Genomic DNA, 17,500 nt, shown 5'->3' on the forward strand with positions numbered 1-17,500 from the left:
TGGCGACCCCTAACAGGAGCAGCCGAAAGAAGAAGAAGAAGATATATATATATATATATATATATATATATATATATATATATATATATATATATATATATATATATATATATATATATGATTGGTGATGGTTGACTGCGCTCATTGTGTGATTTTTTACAGGTCGTGCTTTACACGTCTAGTCTGAGTCGTCGCACTATGAGTTGTGAGCAGAGAGCCAATCTGAAGTTTCTTACCAAGCTTGGCAAAACACCTTCTGAATCCTTCACAATGCTGCAGCAAGTCTACAGGAAATAAACGATGTCATGTACACATGCATTTGAATGGTGCAAGAGCTTCAAAGGGGACGGGAGGATGTTGAAGATGATCCACGGTCTGGAAGACCTTCAACGAGCAGAACGGCGGACAACATCGAGCGTGTGAAGCGGATGGTGCGTGCAGATCCTCGACTCATGGTGCGGATGATTGCTGAGGAACTTTCCATCAACAAGGACACTGTCTGGAGCATCATCACTGAAAACCTCGAAATGCGCAAGGTCTGTGCAAAGATGGTCCCTGAGCTGTTGTCCGAGGACCAGAAACAGCAAAGAGTCACTGTCTCTCAAGACATTATCGAGCACCTCAAGGACGATCCAGACCTGCTCGGGAGAGTCATTACTGGCGATGAATCGTGGATATTCGAATACGATCCCGAGATCAAATGGCAGAGTCATCAGTGGAGAAGTCCGGCATCACCAAGACCAAAGAAAGCAAGGATGTCGAAGTCAAAGGTCAAGGTGATGCTCATCACATTTTTTGACATCAAGGGCATTGTCCACTTCGAGTTTCTACCACAGGGTCAATCAATGAATCAAAACGTGTACAAGGAGATCCTCTGGCACCTCATGAGATCAGTCCGGGACAAGAGGAGGGATCTGTGGGAGAACAACGCCTGGGTGCTCCACCATGACAACGCCCCTGCTCACAGTGCCCTGAGCATCCAACAGTTTCTGGCGGAGAGGAACGTGCCAACTCTGGAGCAACCCCCATATTCGCCACACTTGGCCCCTTGTGATTTTTTTCCTATTCCCCAAGCTCAAGGGGGTGATCAAGGTGACCCGATTTCCTGATGTGGAGGCCATCAAAAGGGCCGTGATGACGGAGCTCTGGAGGATTCCAGAAGAAGCCTTCGGGGGGGGGGGGGTGCATCGAAGCGTGGAAGAAGAAGATGGACAAGTGTGTGAGACTGGAGGGAAACTATTTTGAAGGGGACAAGCTGTGATTTCAATATCTTTTTTGGAATAAAATTTCCGTGAAGTCAGTCCCTTTACTTTTTAGACGGACCTCGTGTACATACACAGGTTACATCAAAGTTCCATCACACCCTAGCAATTTGTGTGTTCAAGTGGCAGGGGAATACTCTGAGATATTATGTGAAGTTTCATTAACCCCTCTGTAATTTGTGATTTTTCTGAAAATAAAAAGGCCAGGTGAACCTTGTTAAATACAATTATTAATGCTTACATAATACCTGGGTGACAGAGGGTAAAAGGTGAATGTAGAGTTTCTCGAGTGACAGGCACAAGCAAAGCACATGACTAACAGGGAACAGACACAATTATAATTTGACCTCCACAGGGCTCAGAGTCATTTGCATTCACACAATGACTTCCTAGTTTGCAAAGGGTTACCCATCATTGGCCCTAATACTACTCATCTTTTAACGAGACACATCGACCAACATGGTTTCCTTTATACATGCATATGTGTCGTGATCTGAATATATAACTTTTCTCCTACCTTTCTCTATGCAGTGAGTGTACACCTATACCTCAAGCTCAACATCTACAAACACTTACCATTTCAACAAGCAAATGCCTTCATAAGAGTCTATTCTTTACTTATCTGAACAGTCCATGTTGATAGTTTCATGGCATTGCAGGTTTATTGTGCTGCTGCTGCCAGACAGGTGGCGATGTCATGTGATTTCCTCATCCCTTGAGAGCAATCTGCATTGTTTGAATAATCGTTTCATCATACTTGATGTCATCGAGTTTGAATTTGTCATGTAAATACTGAGTTGCAGGATGAAACGATCTTAGGAGATCACGAAAATGAATCTACACTCAATGCCAGGTCTATTATTGACTTGCATTATGTCAACATGACGCCGGTTCTGATAATCTGCTTTTGCAACAGGCCCTGTGGCCTATGTGGGGTAGGGCAGCAGTACTTACTTAACATCATCAGGAGAGGTGCATGGAATAGGTCCCTCTGCCGCGATTTGTCAGACAAACAGCAGCAGGAGACGCACTCAAAAAGAGCCAAGTAATGTTTCCGCGATGCTGGGGACTCGAGCACGAGAAAGTGCCTGTCCAAAAGATTTATGTCCACTCATTTATAAAGCGCGTCTCTTTAACCCGGACTTTACAGCTGGCGGTGCAATTTTCGGTTCCTGGTTGTCACGTAGGGGATGGCCTTTTGACCTGCTTGCCATTCATTCCTGTCTGAGAATCGATCGTAGCAGCAGAAGCACTTTACTTAAGCAGCTCGGCAGGGCAGACAAATCTGGAAAAATGTGAAGTAGGAGGCTGTGTGGTTGAAGTAGAATGGCTGTGGGAGGTTTGAGGGAGGGGCAAGCAGTGAGTGGTGAAGGCAGGCCATGAGGAGTGGGAGTGGTGGGGTAGAGGTGAATCCCAGGTAAAGAAGCTGATAAAGCTTTAATTTGACTAATTGCCCCTCATGCCCTTCTAATTACTGCATCCCACCAACTGCCTCATTGAGAAAAAGCCAACCACGCTGATGCAAATGCGCCGTCGTGCACCATGATCATTGGGTCTGATGGGGAGACAAAATGGCACCTGACTGGAGCATTATGCAGCAGGTCATGCATTTAGATACTCCAAGGCAATACATTTCCCCAAAGAACATACCTGACAAGGTGTGCTCTTTGTTATTCTCCATCCTTGTTTCACTTTTAATTTATTTCAATGTGTTATTTGTATTGCATACCAGGAAATCGTTTTCATCCACTCTGCAGGCAAGGCTGAACCCTGTGACACCCCATTAAAGTTTGAGCAACTGCCAAATTGGAAGAGCATAGCTTAACATCCCCACCAAAAGATGGCTTACTCCTTCCTCTATATGCAATGTCTATCGGCCGATTAAACAGCGATGGGAATCAAACCCCAAGATTTGTTAGCCCAAAGGTAAGAAGGCTAACAACTCAGATAAACCTGCCACCCTACCCCTCCACTCCCCCTCTCACACTACCTCGCACTTGGCATGCAAATGATTTGTTTTAATAAAAATGCAAAATTGTACTGACATTCTGGGAACTTGGTATATTGAACAATAAGATCTCCATGCTTCCGTGACAAGCAAGTTATGCAGTCACACCTTTCTTCCAAAGACTTTCGTTGGCAGATTTCACCCTCGTATCAGGTGTAAACCACTTGATTTCAAACTTGTAGTTCTTGGATTTTAATTCAGGAAAATCCCAGCTGTTGATTCGAACAGCAATTCAAACAAAATTGCGCATGTGATTAATCGTGACATGAAAGTGTTTTGCACTTTGAAAAGAGCTTACATGGTTGAAGAACTTTGTTGCTGAACCATTTCAATTGCAAAGCTTCAAACAACGGATCTTATCTCCCATCCCATGATGTTTGTCTCCGTTTGTCAAAGTTAGGCATCTGGAATCAGAATAAGCATCCACCCTCGCCCCTCGCCCCCCCCCCCGCCACACCATCTGCTCAAAGCTTCATGCCACCCCACCCTGTCAATGCTTCCCGTCACCCACCCTCTCAAACCTTTCCCCACATGCCAAACACAAACCTTTCCCCACAACCCCCACACAAAAACTGTCCCCCGCACCCCACACAATCAAATCTACCCATGCACCAGACACATTCAAACCTCCCACGCACCTCTTTAGTGTCTCTCCCCAGGTATTTCCTCCTCCACTTTGATCAGCCGGAACAAAGCCCCAGTGGCGGAGTTACTACACTTTACAAAAATAGCTCAATTTGTCTCTGTACATGTACTGGTCTTACACCTCCCAGCATCCAGGAGTAACTCTGGTTGCGACTTATCCCACCGCTCTTTCCACTTGTTCATCTGTGTGTTGGACCATCCTCCTAACAGTGATGACTTCATCTATATCTCTATCTCTCTCTATCTCTCTCAGACAACATGGGCAAACTTTTAACCACTCATCCCAACTCTCTATTCATTATATGTTGTAACTTCAATTGTCACCTTTCAAATTGGCAGGGTGTTGGCACCTCTTAACAGCCATGGTACTTCAGCAAAGACTGTTATGACTCCATAGGACTGACTCAATCTGTGAACTTTCCAACCCTGATTTCTCCAAATGATAAATCCTCCCTTCTGGACTTGGTGATGACCAACTTTCCCACAAATGACTCATGCTCTTCCTCTGCATCAGTTGGTTCATCTGATTATATGCTTGTGAAAGTCAACATCTCTCTGGCTATTATTCTCAGAGAGGTGCCTCAATGCCGACGAGTCGAGCATTTCACTCAGGCAGATTGGCAGGGACTGCAAGGAGCCATCTATCTTCAGGACTGGTCTCCCATATCCACTGCCCCTGATGTTAACTCAGCCTGGGAATTCCTCCACAGAACCCTGTTCTCTCGCACAAACAGATTCATCCCATCTCATCTTCAACCATCCTACCCTTTTTCCCCACACATTCTGAATTTGATTTGATAAAGAGGACATCGTGGGTCAGGTGTCCGATCGAAGACGGGTTGTATCGAAGCGGGGCGGCGTGGTTTTGTTTTTCACCATATAAATTTCACTAAATTTTCACCATAGATGCAAATACTCATGTAGAATGTTTTTTTTTTATGATAACTATGATGTCATAGGTCACATGATGTCGTTGCAATTTTTGAAAAAAACAGAAAAACTTTGGACCTTTGTGTCTCCAAAACCGCTGCAGGGAAAAATCTTTAAACTGGCACATGTGAAATACAACCCAAGGGAAACAAATGTGATTTTTGATGGCTTTGTTATGGCATCATCATTTCATACATAGAATACTTTATCCAATCAGTTTGAAAACTTTTGAGGGTCATCTAGGGCTAAATTGTAATTGGCCAAAAAATTGATGACATCATCGGTCATGTAGTTCGGCGGCCATATATATACTTTTTTATTTTTCTTAAACCTTCAAAAATCTTCTTCTCTGAAGTGGCTGAACAGATCGAGACGAAACTTTACACGTATGACCACCTGCTCATGAGGAACAAAAGGTTCACACATGTGATATCATGTCACATGGTTTGGTAGCCATATTGAATTTACCCTAAATCCCTCCTGTGGTATCCAAGGCCATCTCCACTCATGGCTCCAAGACTTCCTCTCCTGTCAACAGCCAACGTGTGGCTCTAAATGGAGTTCTCTCATCCCCTCTTCCTGTCCAGGCTACAGATCCTCAAGGCAGCGTTCTAGGCCCTGGTCATCAATGATCTCTCCGACTCTCTGAAAAATCCGCTTTATCTCTTTTCTGATGACTCCTCCCTTTGCCGTACCATCTGTCATGCTTCAGACCAGCAAGCAGCAGCTTGTCCACTCTCTGCAGATCTGGGTAAAATCACAAACTGGTCCAACATGTGGAACATCTCTTTCAATCCTGACAAATCTCACACTCTCACTTGGTCTCTCCGTAAGGAACGTTTAGAACCCCCCCCATCCACTTTGTCAACAATCCTCTGGAACAAGTCCTTTCATTCAAGCTTCTGGGTCTCACTAAATGCCATGACCTTTCCGAGGAAAGCCACATTTCCAACCCGACCTCCAAAGGCAGTCGCCAACTGGGAATCCTTGTCATGCAAAGTCCTTCCTCGGCCCACCTGAGCTCCTGACCACATACAAAGCTTTCCTCTGCAGCCTGATGGAGTACTGCTCTCCCCTCTGGGCTGGTGCTCCTGCCTCTCACCTTTCTCGGCTTTACGCTGTGGAAACCAAGGTATTTTGGATCATTGGCATTTCCCACGATGAGGCTGAGTCTTTGAGCCTCTCACTCTCCCACACAGGCAGGTCAGTGGTGTTTCTGTCTTCTACCATTTCCTCTCCGGTCTCGCCCCCCCCCCCTGCTTTGTCTGCATTATGTCTGTATAAGTGTGATTTTCTGTTATGACGTCGTAGGCGCCTTCGTTATGACATCATAATTGCATATATTGAATGCTACATCCGATCAGAATGAACATTTTTGAGGGTCATCTATGGATAAAATGGACCACAAAATAAGAAGTCATCAGTCACGTGATTCGGCAGCCAATATTGTGTTTTATTTTTTTAAACCTTCAAAACTCTTTTTCTCTGAAATGGCTGAACAGATTGAGGCTAAACTTTCCACCTATGACCGCCTATCCATGAGGAATATGACACATATGATATCATAGGTCACATGGTTTGGCCGCCATTTTGGATTTATCCTCAAACATATAAAAATATTCTCCTTTTTGCTGGATAGATTGAGGAGAAACTTCACATAAATATTCCCAAAGGCATATGTGTACAAAGTTGTGAAGGAATAATTGATGTCACATGGTTTGGCAGCCATGTTGGTTTTAAGAAAATATTAAATAATGTTTTCTCTGGAACAGCTTTATCAATCGACATGAAACTTCATATTTATGGTCTCGTACTGATGGTGAATACATGTTTTAAATTTCAATTTGATCGGACACATTGTCTGGCAGCCAGAAGTATTTAATGTTTTAATGTCGGTTTTTATATTTTTGAATCAAATTTTTTTTAAAAAATAAGGCTCAGTTGGCTGTGCCCAGGTGTGTTTGAGGATAGAGGAGTTGCAGTTGAAATGTGAATCCTCATCTAGGTTCCTCCAGATGACTTCATCTTTTCGTTTTTTCTTGTTTGGGTTCCTTCTGATTCGTCCAATGCAGGACTGAACCTATTTGGTCTTCCATTTAATCTGAATTGAATATATTTTAATCCTGTTCTGAATTCACTGAATAATAATTTTTGAAAAACGTCATGGGTCAGGGTCAGGTGTCTGATCAAAGTGGGGTTGCTTCAAAGCAGGACAGCTTGGTACCCGGTCCTCACTGCCAGCAGTTATAAAGTGGCAGTTCTAATTATGTCTCTTATTAATTCCAGAACACACCAGTACACAAACGCCACACAAAATACACCAAACAAACACCACACAAAACTAGTCCTGACGAGGGTCTGCAATCTCCAATTGCTTTTTTTCTTGTTCAAAAATGTATTGGGCCTGATATGTTCTCATGGCTCAGGCATTGCGTGGCAGAGGTTTGCGCTCTACCGAGTACCCTTCTAGTCTGCAATTGCTACTAAAAGGGGGGTGGACAGTTATCCAATCAACATATTCTAGTTTTGCATTTTTAATTAATTTTCTGAAATTTGTAGAATATGTTTTTCACTTGGAAGTTGTGGGTTACGATGTGTAAACAAAGGTGGAAAAAGTCTGATTTAATGCAATTTAATTCAAGGTGACAAGTCAACGAAGGGTGAAAATATTGAAAGGGGGTGTAGACTTTATAGCGACACTGTATAATATATATATATATATATATATATATATATATATATATATATATATATATATATATATATATATATATATATATATATATATATACATTGTCATGGTATTTAGTATGAAGAAATATGAAATGCTTTTCGCTGTTTTTGATGATAAACACATGAGAACGTAAAAAATCTCACTTTAGCCACATGCATTTCAGCAATTGATCTTCAACCATTGCTTCATTCAAACTACAAAAAAATTCTCACATATATTCGCTTTTTGCTTTCCATGAAAGAACAGTGCAGTGCACTAAAGTTTTGAACTGTAAAACAGCTTTATAAGGAAGCATGATGAAAGATGCAAACGTTACTTGTCAAAATTGTCCCGTTCAGAAGTGTAAACATCTGACAGATGAGCAAATTCTATATCTGCATTTCCTGGTGGGATAAGCCTAAAGAAAGACTGTTTTGACAATCCATGCTTATCACACGAAACACACAAGAGCAAGCGATCTGGGAAGGTGCATCCAAGACCATTTCTATCATTAACAACAAATGGCTTATAAAGGCAAAGTAATTACTGAACACACAAGGAAAAGAAACGTTCGAGATGTCAGTTTTTCGCCACAATGTTACAAAGACACCATGTCATATGTACTGACAAGAAAAAGCAGGTGAAGAAGTATTTTCATGCGATGAATTTCATTAAAATTCTCGACATCTTCATGTAATCAAATTTTTATTTTTTCCCAAGGAGGATTTATTATCCCTCCCTTTTTGAAAAGAACAACAATGGGGAAATATTGAAATTGGCTCAATCTGTTTGTCTGTCTGTCTGTCCTTCTGTCAGTCCATCACACAATCTCCTCCTAAACGGTTAGTCAGAAATTCACCAAACTTGATCGTTACTATCACCACATGATATTAAGGTGCAAGAGCAATATCATATCCCCCCCCCTCCCCCAGGTGGAGTCAAAGGGTGAAATACCAAAACATGCAATTACAAGCCACATTTTAAAACATTTTTACTGAAACTTTGTCGATGAATTCAACATTGGGGGACGCTTGAAATATGGAACGTTTTTTGGGGGATTTGCCCCTGGTTCATGCACCAGAGTTGGGGACTTGTGTTCACAGGGGTCAAAATGGGGGGGGGGGAGGACAAAATAAACTCAAAATTTGATAATGGGTCAATCCTAGTGGAACTCCATGCCATCTTTCAGCTTTGCTTTGTGAAGGGGGTTTCCGATGGTGCACCATCGTCTTCACTCCAATTTGTTTTGTGTTGACTTGCTTTGCAGGATAGATTTACAATCTTAATCCCGAGTTAATATAATAAGAGATCCCTTCAAAGAAAGTTTAACACAGGAGGAGACCATTCGGCTCATGCATGAACAATGGTTAATGTCATATTATTTGGAATGGTGTTCTCAAATGGAGATTTTTCAGCACTTTCAAGCCCTTCGCTATTGTGAAAAAGAATGTTTATTGAAGAACTAAAAGCATCTCTCACCTGCAACCTCCGAGAGGGCATGTGTTTATTAGTTTGGTTCACACAAACCACCAAACAACACAGAGACCAATGTTGCACCTTGTGGGGCTCATCAGCTTTAGAGGTAGTAAATCGTTTACTAATCCAGATAGATCCACCGGTTTTCACATAAATGCTACAACGATTTAATAAGCCTTAAAATCTATACATGTATGATAAACTGTGCAGTACCTTCAGAAATCAGCAATTTATCGATTGATATGTTTGATTTTTTTTTTCTTGGAGGTGCTAAACGACAGAGGGCAACAGTTTTAGAAACTGGCAGATGGGAACAGACGGACACAAAAACATGATCACAACTCAAATGATTAGTTGAGTAGCAGCAATGAAAGAGGAGAAATTGTGTAGCGATCCTCTGTGCAGTTAAAAGGGGGAGGGGAGAGGGGTGGGTCAGCACAAGTAGAAACTATTGGGATTGGTATGAGATAATGTACGATGCAAGGATAGATGCCACTCTTGAAAGAGTAGAGTGGAGGGAAGACCAGATGGAAGAATTCATTTGTTGATATATATTGAATTGAAAAGGTGGAAAATTTGAAAATTCAACGCAGGAGATTTCAATGATCTTGAAGGACTTGGTTTATACAGCATCAAGCTGAGCAAGATGTGAGACTGGGGAGCCAGCCAGGAAGGGAGAGCAGTACTCCCATCAAGCTGCAGATGAAGGCCTTGTCGATAGATACGAGTTCAGGTGTGCCATAGAACGACGTTGTACGATGGTGGATGCCTTGTTGGTGGCTGGCTTTGGAGGCCAACGTTGAAAAGTAGTTTGTACAAGAAAAATCATGGCTGATGGTGAGACCTTAGAGTGTGAATGACTGAACCTCTTCCAGAGGATTGTTCAGAAAGTAGATGGGGGGTTTGTCAGACAGTCCTTTTGGAGAGAGATGGTGAGAGTGTGAGATTTGTCCGGATTGAAAGATATATTCCAAATGTTTGACAATCTTGTGATTTTTTTCAAGGTCTGAAGAGAGGGAAGAGACTGCAGTCTGCCTGTCTGAAGGATGAGGGATGTCACAGCAGAGGGTGAGGTCATCAGCAAATAGATAAGGAGGATTTTCCAGAGAGTCAGAGAGAGAGACAGAGAGACAGACAGACAGACAGAGAGAGAGAGATCATTGATGAAGATCAGGAAAAGGACAGGGCCGAGAACACTGCCTTGGGGCACTTCAGCTGAGACAGAGAAAGGAGATGAAAGGATTCTGTTGAGAGCCAAACGTTGACTAATAGAGTAAAGGAAGTCAGTAAGCCATGCGGGGAGTTGGCCTTGCATGCCATAGACAGAGACTTTGGAGAGTAAGGCAGGATTACGTCAGGTATGGGAGCATGCGCCAGAGCAGTGCATAACAAACCGGACTATGCAGGTAGCAAATCTCATTTTGAGTCTCTCAGCAATTGCTCATTGGACACTAAGTGTGAACAGCAATAGCCAAGGAATCTCCAAAGAGACCTGTTACAAAAGGAATTATGTGTCTTTCTCAGATCCCTGGACAGAGACCAAGTCCCACATCTATTGAGCAAGACTGGAAGCATCAAGGACTTAAAGACTCGAACTTTCATCCTCCCACACAAGTACCGGCAGCGCCACACCCCATTATCCAGTGAATCCATGACTCCCCAGGCCCGACACAGAGATCTGTTGACCTCTGGCTCACAGCCAGCAGAGACATGAATGTCACTGCCAAGGTAAGTGAATCTCTCGGTGACTTAAACATCCTTGCCACAAACAGGTACAGACAGGATAGCAGCATCCAAGATGTCATTGAAAACCTGGATCTTAATTTTGACCCAAGAAACCCATAATCTGAGCAGCTCCGACTCCACATTCAGCACCTTGATGGCCCCAAAAGGATATCTAGAGTCTCCGCAAAGATGACTGCATCATCTGCGAAATCAAGGTCAGAGATCTTTACATTCCCAAATGAGACACCACAGCTTGATCTCTCTGATGTCCTCGCAGAATCCAGTCCATCCAAGTGCTGAAAAGTGTGGGGGCCAGTACACACCCCTGACAAACTCAATAACAACTGGAAATAACTCAAAGATGGTATCACCATATCTCACAGCACTCCCAGTACAAGAGCATAGTTCCGATATCAGATTAATCAGTTGTGGTGACACCCCATGAAGACCAATAATCTTTCAGAGGGAATCCCAATTTAATGACTCAAACGCTTTACAGAGATCAACATAGGCAGCAAGCAGCCCCTGCCGAAACTCTCGTCTGCGTTCGGTGAGGACCCGGAGAGCAATGATACGGTCAATCGTTGACCTCATTGGTGTACACCCTGACTTGTCTGGACGCTGTTGCTCAAGCAGATGGTGGCAAACCCTATCATGAATTATCCGAGAAAAGACCTTGTCCAGCACTGAGTGCAGCATCACCGCTCAGTATTTGTTGCAGTCTTGGCGATCACCCTTCCCTTTCCAGAGAGGGACAACAAGGTCCCTCTTCCAGTCAGTTGGGCTAATGCCAGTGTTCCAGGCAGCACACATAACTGCATGAAATGACATGAGTACAGCATTTCCACCAGCCTTGAGAAGTTCAGCATGGATGCCACAGATCCCTGGAGCATTACCCATTTCAAACAGATCACTGCTGTCTGCGTTTCCACAAATGAAGGTGGACCACAGTTGATTGGAGGGTCAGCAAAAGGGAAAGTTACACCATTGACATCCAACTTGAGAGCTAGTGGATTACCCTGGTACAACCGCTCAAAGTAACCGGCCCAGCAGGCCTTCACTTCAGACTCCTTTGTCAAGAGCCTACCGCCCTCTGCTCTAACTGCAGTACACCGAGGGATGGGCTTGGAGGAACGCAATGCGTGAATTCCCCTCTAAGAAGGACAAGAATCACTTGACCACAGGTGATTCTCTACCCCCTCACAGATTCCTCACACATAGGCCTCCTTGTCCACCCGTAGCACATGTACAGTTTTATGCCTCAGCTCCCAGAACAGCTCTGCCAGTCAGCCTGGCCCTGCGACTCTGGTCCATGGTATCCAGTGTCCCTTGACAGACAAATCTCTTCTTCACCCTCCTGTGAGTTCCAAGACATCCACCGGCAACATCAAGGACGGTGGTCTTGAAGGCACCCCACAACTCTTCAGGATCCCCCAAAGCACCCAGACCCCAAACTCCTCAGCCTGTTCGCAAACTCCTCAGCTACCCTTTCATCCTTGAGCTTGCAAACATCCAGCCTAGGCTAGGATGGTACCATTCTCCTGGGTTTCAGCTGAAACTTCAGAGTTGCTACAGCAAGCCTGTGGTCAGTGTTGAGGAACTGAGCACTCCGGTAGACCCTACAGTTCTGGATCATCCTCCAGCAACCATCAACGAACACATGGTCAATCTCCTTTGCCACACCACCATCGTTAGAATACAAAGTCCAGCTGAAACCATGTACCAGCCACCCTAAGTCCATGACTTCTTGCAAAGTCAAGGAAATTAGTTCTACTCTGGTTCACCGCTCCAGAACCATGGGGATGAACACATGTCTCATACCCATCCCTGGAAGTGCCAGTCACTGCAATGAAACCCCTCAGACTGGAAGAGTATCATGCCTGGGGCACTGATCAACCACATACTCGAGCGTGGCATATAATGCATCCGTCACAGTGAGATCACTCACCTCTGTTGGAGCATATACAGAGACCAGGGAAATGACATCCAAGGAGTGACAAATCCTTAGTCTCATAAAACGGTCGTTGACCGGTGTTACCTCAATTATCATTGCAGTCAGCTTATTGAACACAGCTACAGCAACTCATTGGGCATGGTAACCATCTGAGCGAGCAGACCAATAGTTGGTGTAACCATCCGCAATGATCTCCCAACACTCCGGTCTCCGAACCTCAGAGAGTGCTGCAATACCGATGTCCAAATGCTTGAGCTCAGATGATAACAGAGACAGGTGATCGTCCTCTCTTAGGGATAGGACATTCCAAGCAACCACCCAAAAGGACCGCCTCAGGTTAACCCAAGGAGACCGCCGTCTGGTGGATGACACCTCAGCACCACCCCGACACACCACCACAATCTGGTCTGGGAAGGTTACCCCGTGTTTTTCCTCCATCAGAGTGGGGGTCCTGAAGGCTTTACTCCAATCCCGTCATCTGGTAAGCTGCCCGTCACAGGGCAGCTGCACAGCAGGTACTCCCATGGAGTGGTTTTTCAGATTTTTTTGTGCTTCGAGAATGTTTTGCGGAATGAAGGGTTTTCCGGTGGTCAGCGTGAAAATCCTGCCACCAACCTCATAATAAGAAGTAACCCAACTGCAGGACGTCCGCAGACACAGTTGGGCACCAGATATGGATGGCCGTTGGCTACCAAGGAGCTCCTCCGTCCTTTGACAGGTTTTGTTTTTAATCCTGCTGGGTTTCCATATCCAAACACCCTCCTCACCAGGACACCTGGTGGGGAAGACGGTTTAGTCACCAGCAACCCGACCATGGAACAGGTTCGTACAGGTCTACATGATACCTTTAGCAAGTTACAGATCTAATCTGATCTATTGAGAGCCACACGTTGACAAAGAGAGGAGAGGAAGTCAGTAAGCCATGTATGGAGTTGGCCTTGCATGCCACAGGCAGAGAGTTTGGAGAGTAAGGCAAGATGCTAAACTGTATCAAAAGCACAAGATATGTCCAGACATGGCTCTGATCTCAAGTATGAAATTGAGGGCATCCATCCATTGTTGGGTGAGTGGAAGCAGCATGTGGAAGGTGGAGTGACCTGGTCTGAAATCAAATTGGTGATCTGAGATGAGGTTGTTGGAGAAAAGGCAGGATTTCAGATCAACTGTGATGATGGATTCCATGGCCTTGTTGATGATTGGAAGTAAGCCAATAGATCTGTTGTTGATTGGATCAATTTTTGCTCCTTATTTTATGTCGATCAGTGATGTTGGCAGATTTCCAAGCAGATGGAGGATGACCCTGCACAAATGACAGGGTGAAAATGGTGGAGAGAGGATGTGCAAGACCAGCAGTGCAGGTTTTTAGGCAACGTGAGCTGATGCTGTCCAGTCCAATTGCAGAGTCAGATTAGATTGTTGAAATAACCTTCTCCACCCTCTCCACCTTCTCAGTTGCAAAAGACACAGAGTCCAGGAAGAGTTGGGTATGACAGGGAAGGATGTATACCAAGATTAAGGGTTTGGAGGCACAATATTTGGAAGCAGACACAGAATTGAGGCATTTGGCCTTCTCCAGAGTGGAGTCGGCTGTGGTAGCATTTGAAGTTGGGGAAGGGATGGATGGGGAGCATACACCAGAGAGAGACTTAACAAGGCACTTCCAGGTAAAGTAGGGAGACAAGTTTGAAAGTTCATTCTTGAGGTTGGACAGTTGTTGTTATCTGGCTCTCCTGAGAGTGGACACTCTTGTCGTGTACTTTTTTGAAAGCACTGATATTGCCTTCGGTCAGATTAGCCTTCCAAGGAAGAGAAGGCAAGACATTTCAGAGCAACTGCCTCACCACAGGATTCATTGTTTCATGGGTGGAAAAATGGGTTGGATAATTTATGATGAGATGGGATGAATCTGTTGGAGATGGAGATGGAGAGAAAGAGCAGGATTTTGTGGAGGAATTCCTAGGCTGAGTTCACATCAGGGATAGTAAAAAATGGAGACTAGACCTGCAAGAGAGAAGGCTGCTTGCAGTCCCTGCCAATCTGCTTGAGTGAAATGCTAGTCTCACCAGCATTGAGGCGGCTCTCTAATAGCCAGAGAGATGTTGTCTTTCACAATCATATGATCAGATGAACCAATTGGAGCAGAGGAAAAGCAGGAGACATTTGTTGGAAAGTATGTCATCACCAAGTCCAAAAGGGAGGATTTGCCATTTGGAGAAATCTGGGTTGGAAAGTTCACAGACTGAGTCAATCCAATAGAGTCACAGAAGTCCTTCACTGAAGTGTCATGGCTGGTGAGAGGTACAAATACCAGCCAAGTTGCATGATGATGATGACAATTAAAATCACCACATATGAGGGAAAAGAGAGTGTTTGGATGAGTAGTTAAAAGTTGGTCCGTGTTGTCTGAGAGAGATGTACAGTTGATGGAGTCATCACTATTTGGAGGACAGGAAAACACACAGATGAACAAGAGGTGAGAGTGGTGGGCAAGTCACAGCTAGAGGTACTCCTGTGTGTTGGGAGGTGAAAGATCACTACATGGACAGTGACAAATTGAGTTATTGATGTAAAGTGTAACTCAGCCACCGGGCGTGATTAAGGCCTATCAAATCGGAGTAGACAAAAACCGGGGAGAAACACGACAGAATCAAGGATGTCATGTGGGAAGAACAATTCTGTTAAAAAGATGATTTCTGGTTTCTCGACAGCAGTCTGGATTGAGAGATCTGTTGGGTTATAGTGGAGACCTTGGATGTTTGAGGTACACACAGGTTTGAGTGTGTGGGTTACGGAGGAAGGTTTAGTGTGTGAGGTGCAGTGGGGGATTTGTGTGAATGAGGGGTGTGGGGGAAGATTGTGGTGTGGGGTGCAGGGAAGGTTTGAGTGTGTATGGTGTATGATAAGGTGAAGTTTTGTGTGTGATAGGTGTGAGGGAAAGTATGAGTGTGTGGGATAAGGGTGAGGGTTTGTGTGTGTGTGTGTGTGGTGTGGGGGAAGGTTTTAGTGTGTTGGGTGCACGTGAAGATTTGACTTTGTGTGTAGTGGGTAAGGTTTCAGAGGGTGAGGTTGTTGCTTTTCCTGAGACCACATTCCCTAATTTTGACGGACAGAGATAAAAATCATTGGATTGGGGATTTGAACCCTTGTTGAACGCATGGAGAAATGCTGCACAGTATGAGCGGGGGTTATAGGGGAGAGCGTGGGAAGGGGGAGGTTTGTGGAGGAGGTTCATAAAGAAAAAAACCTCAGAAAAATTAACCTTTTGAAGAATAATAATAAGAAGAAGAAGACACAAGCCGGTAGGCGACGAGGGATCTGCTAGGATCGAAGCGCTGGATACGATGTTTTCATTCTGACCGATCCACCGACGAAGATTCATTGCCAAGACGTATTGGCTCACATACAATTGTTCCTCTGCCTGGCAAGATTTTTCCTATTGCGTATTTTGCCAACTGGCACTCCTCATAAAAAAATGACGGTAAATAGACACCCTATTTTTGAAGGACTACCATTTGAAAAATAAAACCGAAATAAAAAATAGGCTCGAGTAAAATTTTCTAAATGTCTCGAAGTGTTTAATTCCAAAGTCTCGTTTCTCTACATTCAAAACCGAAGGACAAGTATTGAAAATAGGGAACGTGGTTTTTCGGCCGCTGCATAGTAACGGGTGGTTCCTTTGTAACGAAACTCAAACGCGCACACTCCCAGACCATATGGCACCTGTTTGCCAAGTTTCAAAAAAATCGGTTTGCTGGTTTGTGCTGTGGAGCCTCGCATTGCGCGCACACGCACGCACGCACGCACGTACGCACACACACACACACGGAAAACCAGACAATAAGGGATATCTAGCGCATCCTATATATCGTGATGGAGAAGCAGAATGTGCAGCATTTGTGGAGGAGAAACAATGGTTGAACTGCATTTTTTAAATGATATATTTTATAGAAGAAGCATATATTTAATGTAGATTCCGTTTGGAGAGAAGTGGGGATGTAGAATCAGCAGGGGAAGGAAATTCAATAGAAATGAGAATCGTTATGGGGTGAAATAAAATAACGTTTTTTTTGTTTCTTTCTTCTGATTTTTTTAAACGAGGAGAGGAAATAGGAAATAGGATCATTTGAGGTAGAGAGAATAGAAGTGGAGTACCCAGGAATATAACATTGAGAGATTTGCTCAAGCAAACTTTCTATCGAAGTAAGGCCTTAAAAAGGCCCGTTAAAGCCTTGACAATACCAAAAAACGAACAAAATAACAAGAACTATTGCAATGGGATGAACCAGTTTCAGTAGTAATCAAACTGTGAGAGGAATCACAAAAGATGTCGATTTTCTGATATCAGGTGATATTTACAGTATTTGATTCCTTTGTACCATGGGATATGAAGGTATTGCATAATAACGCACAATGTCGATTACATATATCCACATGGATAAGGCACACATAATTGATCTGTCACCCCAACGAACCTAGTAAAAAATGTGGACCTTTAAGTAACTAATATACTGCACATGGGTTGCTTCACCTTTCGTTTAGATGTCTCATATGTCAAGAAATCTCGAGAAAAATAAAAGAAGGGTGAAATTTGTTTATAATAATTTATTGAACCATTAATTAATGCTTAATTTCCATATTTTTACAGTGTTGCAATAAAAGTATAAGAAACCTTGCACATAGCCAATCATGTCCATCCATCAACTCTGTATGCATGGAGCTGCATTGGTAATGAAACAGAGCGTTGGGAGAGAGAAGAGGAAGTGGAAGACAGAAATAAGTATTTTTTA

The 17,500-nt window shown here is 43.8% G+C and overlaps 1 protein-coding gene across 6 annotated transcripts in view; it reads right to left on the reverse strand.

Moving 5' to 3' along the window:
* Positions 1–17,500, reverse strand: part of MEGF10 (multiple EGF like domains 10) — a 425,111-nt gene that overhangs the window by 149,662 nt on the left and 257,949 nt on the right. The window contains exon 1 of one of the 6 annotated variants that reach the window (XM_085846394.1): positions 2,217–2,496. The exons of the other annotated variants lie outside the window; for them this stretch is intronic. Within the exon in view, the coding sequence (XP_085702520.1) occupies positions 2,217–2,226 (10 nt within the window). The 5' untranslated portion in view covers positions 2,227–2,496. Of the gene's footprint in view, positions 1–2,216; positions 2,497–17,500 lie in introns of those variants that run through there. 6 annotated transcript variants of the gene reach the window in all.

The sequence above is a fragment of the Eptatretus burgeri genome, chromosome 11, assembly GCF_056783735.1.
Source record: "Eptatretus burgeri isolate ZD-2024b chromosome 11, Ebu_testis_v1, whole genome shotgun sequence".
NCBI classification, from domain to species: Eukaryota; Metazoa; Chordata; class Myxini; order Myxiniformes; family Myxinidae; genus Eptatretus; species Eptatretus burgeri.